The sequence below is a fragment of the Thalia democratica genome, chromosome 2 (assembly GCF_965202585.1).
Source record: "Thalia democratica chromosome 2, ktThaDemo2.hap1.1, whole genome shotgun sequence".
NCBI classification, from domain to species: Eukaryota; Metazoa; Chordata; class Thaliacea; order Salpida; family Salpidae; genus Thalia; species Thalia democratica.
In genome coordinates this window covers 38,773,604-38,784,990 of record NC_139166.1, presented here as the reverse complement: position 1 = coordinate 38,784,990, position 11,387 = coordinate 38,773,604, and the positions used below count along the sequence as shown (strand labels likewise).

General features: G+C 26.0%; 1 protein-coding gene across 1 annotated transcript; it reads right to left on the bottom strand.

The window, feature by feature from the left end:
- Positions 1-4,846: 4,846 nt before the first annotated feature.
- Positions 4,847-6,834, bottom strand: LOC145849963 (aspartate--tRNA ligase, mitochondrial-like). The gene has a single exon (XM_082955090.1). It carries the CDS (start codon positions 6,810-6,812, stop codon positions 4,986-4,988), a length of 1,827 nt encoding a protein of 608 aa, XP_082811216.1. The 5' UTR covers positions 6,813-6,834; the 3' UTR covers positions 4,847-4,985.
- Positions 6,835-11,387: the final 4,553 nt, after the last annotated feature.

Genomic DNA, 11,387 nt, shown 5'->3' with positions numbered 1-11,387 from the left:
TAAGTTCAAAGTCAGTTTGTAAGTCTGAGAAGGTTTCCTGTAAGTCGTTTACTTCAAAAGTATTTGCCTCGAAAGGATCCATACTTTTATCTATATGATAGCTTTTTTGTGTCAAACCTAAATTTTACTACTTAGAATTTTAAATTGTTAAAAATTCCAGATTTTTTCCAGGTTTTTTTTTGCTTAAATTGTCAAATTCTAGGTTTTTAGGTAAATTGGCAACCCTGTATAGTTTTATTTCTTAGTTTAACTTAGTGACTTTTCAAAAAGCAACTGGAAATATCATGAGGTGATAGTTAGTAATAAATAACATAGATTTTTACAAACATTTATAACCCCAAATAACACATATGTCAGGTTATAAAATAGTGAGAGGGATTCCAATCGTCTATGATATATGTAATTGTTAAATATGGAAATATATAAATGAAAATATAGTATTTACTTGAAAGTAGGAGTCATAAACACTAGACTTTTTTCTTTTTTTTTCATAAATAAAATAAACTTTTTTGTTTAAGTTTTACCTCAGGGTCTAATAATTAATAGCAAGCTAAAAATAGTAAAATAGCAAGAAAAAAAATAAAAATCTTATGATAACCCAAAATTTTAAAATCGCCCCCTTTTCGCCCCCTTACTAGTTATCGCCCACCCTTTCGCCCCCTTACTAATTATCGCCCCCCAAAATACTAAAATCGCCCCCAGGGGGGCGATATCGCCCACTTTGGGAAACCCTGGTCTAAAGATATAGAGGTGAGTTAGCATTTAACAACATATTTTAAATAAAAAATATACAATAAATTTAATTTGTGCAATACTTTAAAAAATTATTCTTATTTGAACATTTTAGAGTTCTAAAATGCGTAACTAAACGAGTGCGTAAAGATGCGAGAGGTTACTGTAATAAATTCAACATTCATTAAAAGTTTAGCAAATAGGAAAAACTAAATCTATAAACAACTTTTTTAATGAAATATTTTAGATTTTTATTTTTCATGGGTCGCCAAGGAAACCAGTCAAAACACGCCCCTGCTCTTAGATTTCAACCACAAGATAGCTAAATGTTTAAAGCAAATTTTCTCCAGGTTTTTAAATGTATAATTTGACAGATCTAAGCTAATTAATCAACACAGTACTACTATTATTAGTACAGTGCTTATTCACTTAACCGGACACTTTCAGTCAAAGGAAAATTCAAAAAAAAATCAATATTATTCAATAACATTATTGTATGATATACAAATACTTAAGCTTAATGCTGTAAGAAAATTTTAAGTGATTTTATAATTTCTACAATTTTGTTTATTATTATGATGTAACGATACTACTAAAGATTACATTATAAATTTGTTCTAAACTAGCTTAGTTATTAAAACCTTTGCATGTAAACATTAAGTCAGTCAGTTTAGAAATCTTAAAAACAATGCTATTAAAATATCACTTGTAGTTTTTTATTTATTTTAACTTTCAGAACTTTTTGATAGTGAATTAAATTCTAAGTAGATTTTTGTTTTTATTTTATAGACGTTCTGTTTGGTTTTTAACTCAAACAATACTACAAAAACGTATATAGTTGCAGAGGATTAGTAAGTCTGATGTTTTTCTACCTTAGAAAACAATATAAATAAACCAAAAATTTAGCTTTTATTATTTATAATTTTAATATTTTTTTTACAATTACTACGTATTTGTATTTATTATAACACTTTAATTATTTATTATGCATTGTATAATAACAGCAGTTGTAATATTTTATGAAAAAATAATTTTTTGTAGTTATCCGTACATGTTTACAGAAAAATCTTGCCCAATGTGTCCGGATAAGTGAATAAGCACTGTACTGGTAACTTTTAAGTTGTTCAAACCGATAACCTGTTCTAAAGTATTTATTGCTTAAAACTAAAATAACTTTTGTTAAACATGAATTTTTTTCTTGTTTTATTTTTAATGAACTTATGATATATATTTTGTTAGTTTACAGTGTTTCGGTCAACTAGTAGAACTTATGAAAAAGCAACAACAAAGTATAGATGAAATAAAGATAAAAAATTAAACTAACTAACAAAAAGAAATGAAAAAACTTAATCAAAAAGTTATATAACCACATAGATATTAGATTGAAAAACTTTTGTTTTATCATAATCTAAATCCAAACTATTAACCATAGTTGAATAAAAATATAAATCTAACTAAATTATACTTATTACAGCTACTTTTAATAAATAAACACATTTAATGACTTATAACTGATACTAAAAAGTTAAGAAGTATTTTAGCTGCGATACACACATTGGGCATAAAACATTTCATCAAACAATTGCATGGTTGCCACTGATCAAGCTGAGAAAAATTCCTGACTTTTTACCAAAATTTTCCTGACTTTTCTAAATCAAACTCTTAAATTAAACTTTTTCTAAAATACATAATCTAACACTTGAAATTATATAAAGCTTTCAATCTAATTTTAATACAGGTTAAAAACAACAGTTTTTTGCAAAATTCTATCATCAAACTTCAAGTACATCACTTAAACCATCTGTGTATGATCGATGTTTGTGATAAACAGTATAAAAGCAAAATACTTGTAGTATTACCTTAAAACACAGCTTGGCTGAAAAAAGGTACAATTTTTTAACAATTCCTAGCATAAATGTATCTAGATAAACGAACGACATATAAGGAACTTTTACAATTAAAACTTTGAATTAATAACGAACTTTCACAACTAAAATCTTAAAACAACAACAAATTTTTACAGTTGAAACCTTAAAACAATAAAGAACACAATTTTTTAGAATTTCCTAGCATAAATGTATCTAAATAAACGAAACGACATATAAGAAACTTTAACAATTAAAACCTTAAATCAATAAGGAACTTTCACAACTCAAACCTTAAAACAATAACGAACTTTTACAGTTAAAACAACAAAGAACTTAATCAAATACTGTTTATTTTTTAATGTATGTACTAATTTTATTTTTTCTGTTTTTTATTAGCACTTCAACCTCTTCATCTAATGAAGATATGGCTTCCTTCATCTGAACTGCATTCCACTTCATTTTCTTGGCAGTTAAAATCATTTGCCTCATTTTATTTAAATCGCTCTCATCTGCTGCCCCTACACTTGTTGAAGAGAATCTTTTCTCTAAATCAAGCCACAACTTGTGGGCTTCATTTCTTTTCTTTTGCCACTCATTTATGTTTACTTTCATTTATAAAATATTTCCTCTTATCATTTAGTATAAAATTTGTAACAAATAAATATACTCTTATTTACTTTAAAACTTAAGTTACTCTACAAAAAACTACAAATAAAATTAATCTTGGCATATACCTTCTTATAACTTATTTTATAAATTTAAACAACTTTGAAAAAATTATAAAGAGGTTAAGTATACACATAACTTGTTACATAAAATACTAAACTAACTGCTTAGTTATAAAGAACTCAATTATTTACTTAAACAAAAAACACTTTGATTCTAAAATTATGCTAGGTAAACTTTTGTGTATATATCTTAGTTTCACTATGGAAGTGTCCTTGCTACAGATCATCAATACTAAAAATCTTACAAAATCTGCTCGTTCAAGTAGGGTACTTGTTCAATATTTTAATAGAAAATTTTTGCAGTTTTGTAATGGATATTTTACTAATTTATACCAGATGAAGGCATTAGAATTAAAATTAAATATTTTTGTAAATTTCTAGGAAAATTTTGGAATTTTTTTCTGACTTTAAAGGACTTATAATTAATTTTTACCATTTGAAGGCTTTGGAAAACAAGGAATTTTGTAAATTTAATCTGACAAAATCTGACTTTTTTTAAATTTTATCAAATTTCCTGACTTTTCTTGACTTTTTTTAAAAACCACCCATTTTTTCCTGATTTTTGTTATTTTTTAAATTTTTCCTGACTTTTCTTGATTTCCTGACCGAGTGACAACCCTGATTATCTTTCAAATAAAGCCGTTTTGCTTTAACAAAAAACTGACTCATGCTTTTCATAACTGGATCCAGATCGTTTTTCGAAGCTATCTGGATTACAGCAAAAAAAAACTGATTCTGACTGAATCAATAATTTTATTAGGCTCAAAATATTTAAAAACAACATTAACAAAATGTAAGCAAATAATAGAACTAATACATTTTTTTTGATAGAAAGGACTTTTTTAATGTTTTGTTGATACTTGATTCAAATTTGAAGATAGTTTTTAATTTCATTCAAGTAAATTTTTAGATTGTTCGTAATTTTATTTTAAATTTGACTCGTTACATATATTCAATTTGTTTTAAAATTAGTACAAACTTTACCCGATTATACACTTATAAGTTTGAAATTTTTGAACATGCAATATTTTAGTTTTGTTTAGATTTTTATGCATAAATAAGTTTTTAAATAATATTATAGATAAACATCATTGTAAAGTGCAGTTTACTATTTTATTACACTTGACAAGGTCGTAAATTTATTTTCCCACCGAAACCTGGTAGTAAATAAAATATTTAATTTGCAATAATATTATTATATAAAAAATAAATTCAAAACAATTTGTTATGAAGACAAAAGAACTCAATTTTTGTAAATATGTGAAGTAACCACAACTAAACAATGCACTTGTTTAATATTTTTCTATGCCAACTATCAATAATTACTTAAGTATTTATTGGTTAAAATTTTTTAAGAACCCTTAAGTCTATAACTAAGAAAAAATGATAATAATTACCTAACGAAAATCATTTGGATGATGAAATTTAAAAACACTTTTATCATTTTCCTTTTATCATATATACGGAATATAGAATTAACAACTTAATTGTCTTTTTTTTTTTTTTAATTACGTTAAACTTTAAATAAACTAACTTAATAATGATTTAAATTGATACTTTAAAACAAATTGAGCTAAAGATTTAATTAATACTAAATGTAAAATTTCATTAATATATTTAGTTGTTATACCTTGTTTATTATGTTTAAATGATAAAACTATCTAAATATATTGTATTTTTTACAATCATTGTCACTAATTTTTGATGGACACTCGACCATTACATCTTTACCACTTGCATTTTTAGGGAAAGCTATTACGTCCTTTATAGAATCAGTTTTACATAAAACTGAAATTAATCTGTCTAATCCCAATGCAATTCCACCATGCGGAGGTGCTCCAGACTTAAGAGCTTCAATCAAAGTTTCAAACTCTAATGGATTTATTTTAAGTAAGTGTTTCAGCACCTTATCCTGCAATTCAGCATTGTGAATACGAATAGATCCACCACCAACTTCCTCACCATTTAAAACTAGATCGTAAGCCTGACTTCGTGTCTTCAGAGGATATTCAAACATTTTACATTGGTCTTCAGGGTGGGGAGCAGTAAATGGATGGTGTACTGACTTTATTTGATGTAAGTTGTTTAGCTCAAACATTGGAAAATCAGTTACCCACAAAAATGCATCTTTGTCTGAAAACTTAAAATTGTTTGTATATTTTTTTAAAAGTGATGCTAACAAAACCCTTAAGCGACCTATTTTAATCCTACAAAGATCTTTGTCTTTATCCCAGCACAATATCTTAATTTCGCCTTCGCTTATATTTACTTTAGAAATCAGCTTTGTAGCTCCTTTAAATGTGCAACATTCATCGTGAAGCTTAATCAATTCGACTTTGGTAGACTTGTTCTTTAAAATGGCTACGGAATTTAAAGTACTAAACATTTCTTTTATATTTTTTAAAAGCTCTTCTTTTATAAGATGAAACGAACTGCTACAATTTTCAAAGCAAATTGCGTGATAATTTAACTCTTCAACGGTTCCATGGTCTTCTAATAACGCTTGAAATCTAATATCTGGTTTATCACATCCATAACAGCGCATTGCCTGAGAATAGGTCATTTTAATAAAAGGTAAGCGTGGGTTCGGCCAAACCTCACCAATCATATCTTCAATAAGTTTCATTACACCAGCTTGCGTCACAAATGACATTTCTATATCTAATTGGGTGAACTCTAACTGCCTGTTTACAGTTAATGTTTCATCTCGATAACATTTAGCAACCTGGTAATACTTGTCTAACCCTCCTACCATAAGAAACTGTTTCCAAAGTTGTGGACTTTGAGGTAGGCTGTAACACTGACGTAAATCTTTGTTTTTTAAACCTTGAGATACCGGAACAACAAATTCATCAGCTCCGCCTGGAGTAGACTTACTTAAAGTTGGAGTTTCAACGTCTACAAATTTATTTTTTTCCAAAAAACTTCTCATTTTAAAAATAAGTTTAGACCTTAGTCTTAAATTTTTCTGTAATGTAGAATTTCTTAGATCTATATACCGATATTTCATTCGTATTTCTTGACTGACATTCTGCGAGTTGTTTACTAAAAACGGTAAGTGTGAACATTGATTCAAAACTTTAACACTATCAGGTAATACTTCAACTTCTCCGGTTTTTAATTTCGAATTAATTTGTTTTTTAGGTCTAATTACCACTTTTCCTTTCACACATAGTACAGTTTCTTGAGACAAACCTTTTATTCTTTGAAATTCATTAGACATCATATGTTTAAGTAAAACTTGAGTAGAACCAGCATAGTCTCTAAGCATAATAAAACTGTTAGAATGAACTCTATCAATCCATCCACACAAAACTACTGACTTTCCAATATCTGAGATTTTTAATTCTCCACACGAATGTGTTTTATAAGAATAAGAAATCTCATTGGATTCTTTTAAAACTTTACAGGAAGAAGCTCTGTATATTTGGTGATTAACTTTGGATAAACGTAATACATTTAGTGTTTTTATCATTTTAATCATAATATTTTTTACGTTTATTAAAAATAATACTGCAAAATTATACACATTTTGTAATAGTTTTAATAACTGCTAATTTGTTTAACAAAAAGCAGTTAAAAGTTTTTAAAATCACCTCAAAACTCTTTGCTAGATTCAGCATCAATATTTCTTAACATCTAGTCTTTACTTTTAATTGGTTAAAATATATAATTCCACATGACTTGGCAATTAAACAGAGCGCAAGTCCAATACTTACAAGCAGCCATAGTAAAGTTTTTTATACTGATAAGAAATATGGGATTCTAAAACATTTTAAGTTTTGGACAATTACTTATGCTATTGTAAATTTTATTCTACACAGCACTATTGTTTTAGGTAGTACCATAAAAATTTTGATTAAGTTTAAAAAGCTCAAGTATAATAGATTATCATTTAAAGTTTACAAATTTCTTTAGCTCTAGAGTAGATAAAACTGTTCACATACTATAAAAATTAATAGTTTAACAGAGGCAATCATTAAAAATTGATTAGCTAATTTCAAAGCAAAACTTTGTTTTTTCTTTGTTTATTTTACAATCAAACATTTCATAATAACAGGGTTGCTTAAGGTTTTTTATAAGTTTCTTCCGGGTTTTGAAAAACCAAGTTTTTTGGTCCATTTTTAGTATAAAGTTTAACTTAGGTTAAAGAAACTATTTTAAATAATATAAAAACATTGAAAAGATACTTAAAGCTACTTAAGATGGTTTTTTTAATGAAAATAACTGATGAAACATTTTTATTTAATCTTTATGATAGATTTCTTGTACATAATTGAATTTTTGTTACTTTAGATGAAAAAATTGTTTAAAATTCCAGGTATTTAAAAAACTTTTCAAATTCCAGTATTTTTTTTCTAAATTGTCAAATTCCAGGTTTTTCCAGTTTTTTTTACAACCCTGCAATTAGAAAAATCACTGCAAATTTTTCTACATCTTAAAGTTAATTTTAAAAAATTATTCTATAAATTTGTTTAATATAACAAATGATAACTATTCAAAATATAAATTTAAGTGTTTGTTAACAAAAGATCCTAGTGAAACAAGTTCACTAGAATATAAAATGAAAACAAATTATACAGTTGTCTTCCTTTATTGTACCAACATATTTTTTTGTGTGTTAACGGATTAACACACAGAAACATATGTTGGTACAAAAAAGTAAGATTACTGTATAATTCGTTTTCATTTTATATATAATAATAACAATATTAAAGATTTTATAAAAAGTTCTTGTTGATAGTGCTCAACAAATTGAATTGGAGCTAAATAAATAATAATAACAATATTTATAGTTACTGAACTCTTAACAAAAAAGAATGAGCTGTTCAATTACGAAAGGATAAATATAAATTTTATCTAAACAAAAGTTTTCATACATAACGCACTTTTAAGTCAAAAAATAAGTTAAAATTGTAATTTCCCATTTAGATTGGTACTTATTAAGTACACAATTTTCGTTGGGTACGCACTCTTGGGCTGTGTTAAAAGTGCGTACTCAAGAGGATAATTACGGGCATAGGGGGGAGAGTAAATAGTTTTTGCCAAAATTTTAACTAATTCTATAGAGCATTAACTAAGCTATAAGATGCTTTTTGCACATTTTAAAAATTCAAAATATTCTTTGAGATATAGCAGGTCAAAGTTGGAGGCAACATAGGTTCCTTAATCACGAAAAAAGTCTAATCCACTAAAAATCTATCTTCTCCTACGTTTTTTGCGATAAACACCTCAACCTTTTAGAAAATGTTCCTTGCAATATTTAGAAAATTCTGTCAAAAATAATTTATTTTAAGTCAAAAAAAAGTTATAACATGTTTCTAAATTTTGTTCAGGCAGAATTTTCTAAATATTACAAGGAAAATCTCTGAAAGTTTGAAGTAGATTTTTGAAAAAAACGTAGGAGTAGATAGGTTTTTAGTGATTTCTAGTTATTTGACGTTTTAGTTTGCGCCTCCCATAAAGAACCTATTGTAGTCTCCGACTTTGAACGGCTATATCTCAAAATTTATTTTAAGTTTAAAAAAAATCTTTAAAAAGCAACTTGTAGCTTAGTTAAAACTCATTAAAATAAGACTAAATTGGAAAAAAAGTTAAGATTAAAATTAAGTTTAAGAAAAAAAACTGTGTTAAATAAAATAAGACATTGAAAAGATATCGTGAAGCTTCTTTAAATGTGTATTGAAATATTTTTTTTTTGATGATGACAAAATTTTTATCTATACCATAGATTTTTTGTGTCAATTCAAAATTTTATTATTTAAAATGTAAAAGTTGTTTAAAACTCTAGGCTTTTTAGTGAGTTATGTTCAAAATTCTAGGTTTTTTAGAGATATGCCTGAAATTCAAGGTTTTTTAAATATTTCAAATTCCAGGATTTTTGGAAACCCTGTAAACAATAAACGAGTCAAAAATGACATTTTTTCCCGAATAAATAATGAGTTGTTTATAGCGATACAAAGAAAACATTTTTTTCCTAACAAGTAATTTACAACCACTTTTTGACAAACTTACTTTACACTTTAACAAAGTTTAGGAAAAGTTTTGAGATGCGTTTGGGACCTAAAGCCGCAAATTTGGCAACTTTTAAAAATAAAAGAAAAGTATTAAAGTTTTACTCAATTTTCCAATAAGGATTGGTTCTCAGATTTTACATTCATGATAAATTCGTTTAGGCATAGGAACGAACTAAATACCAAACAATGGAAAGGTTTTTTTTTGCGATGTTCTTTATGTCTTTATTTTAGTTTTTACTTTGCAATGATTAGCTAAATGTTAAATACAGTACAAAATAATTTTGTCAAGCAAAAATATGAACTTTTAACAAAAATTATGATATTGTGTTATTTTGCAATACAGACTGGAAAAAATATTTCAGATGGTTTTTATAACATTTTAGTTAAATGAATTATTACAATAAATACATACCACACGACCTACATTTTTAGTAAATACAGCTATAAAAAATTATTTTAAAATAAGAATAATATTTCATACTAAGGCAGGGGTTGGCAAACTGTGGCCCGAGGGCCAAATTTACTACTACACATGTAAAATTGTTTAAAATTCCAGGCTTTTAAGTAATTTTGGTTCAAAATTACAGGTTTTTTGTTCAAAAATTCTTAATTTCTACATTTTTCCAGAATTCCAGGTTTTGTTTGTGGCAACCCTGCATTCAAAAAATGAAAATAAATGTTAAAAAAATGTTTAATTTTTACAGTTATAAATGAATTTAACTAATAATTTATCAATTACTTATTATAAACTTATAATAGTTTTTTTTTAAGTCGAAAAATGCTAAAATTTACTGTTATTTACATATAAAAATTGTATATATATTAAATTCTTTCTTGACTTTTTAATGCAAACTCAGTTTCGGTCAAAGACCTTGTCAGTGCTTATATAGAAATTTCTAGAAAGATATGTTATAGTCATGGAAAACAGTGCTTTTACAACTAATTAAAACAAATCTCTACTTAAAAACTAATTTTTACTTAAATACAAACCTTTAATTAAAAAAAATCTTTACATTTAAAACAAAACTAATTAAATTTTGACCTTAGGTTGAATGTATTTTAAATTTTGGTTAAGTTTCAAAATCAAAATGATAATAATAAAACAATAATAAGAAGCTAGATGTAGGTTTCTTTTTTTTTTTTTTCTTTTGTGAGTTTTAAAAATAAACATTGTTAAAATAAAGCTGTGGTTATTAGTAGTGGAAGAGCTTTGAGTTAAAATACATTCTAACGTGGCTAATTTGATTTTGACGTAGCTATAAAAAATTTAAAGAAATATTTGCTTGTATTGACTATAAAAATTTAAATTTTGCTTGAATTCTGTAAAACTTTTAGTTTTTTATATAGAAAGTACAAAAAACTTTTAAAGAGCGTACATAAAACCAATATTACGGACAATTAAAGACTTAAGTTTTGAAGAAATATATGCTTGTAATGACTATGAAAATTTTAAATTTAGCTTGAACTTTATAAAGACTTTTAGTTTGCTGAAAATAGTAGCTATTTTAAATATTTAGATATAGCAAAAGCACTGACGAGGTCTTTGACCGAAACTGAGTTCGCAATAAAAAGTCTTGAAAGAATTTAACAAATATATTATTTCTCTTTTTGAAGTTGAGATCTTTTTATTAGTTTTCGAAAAATCAAAACATATAATATAAAAATTGTAATTAAATATTTTAAGTTCCAGGTTTTTCTAGGTTTTTTTTTGCATAAACTATCAAACTCCAGGTTTTGTGGCAACCCTGAGAATTTCAAGAAATTTAAGATATCCTAAATTTTACAGAGTACCCTGAGTGTGTGGCAACACTGTAAAATTAAGCATTTAATATATAATACACACGTTACATCGAGTTTCTGTGACTTTTATTGTCTTCACCGTTGTTAAGTTTTATTAAATTTTATTGATTCACTAATTAATGGTTGCTGTTTCATTCTTGTTCAAAATAGATTACAAACATAAAAACTAAATTAACAAACTTTGCAATACAAATTAAATAGTTGAAATAACCTCATTTATATTGTGACGTAATTATTGGATG

Excerpts from the sequence above, each read along its gene's own strand:
- LOC145849963 (XM_082955090.1), bottom strand. The coding sequence starts at position 6,812 with ATGATTAAAATGATAAAAACACTAAATGTATTACGTTTATCCAAAGTT.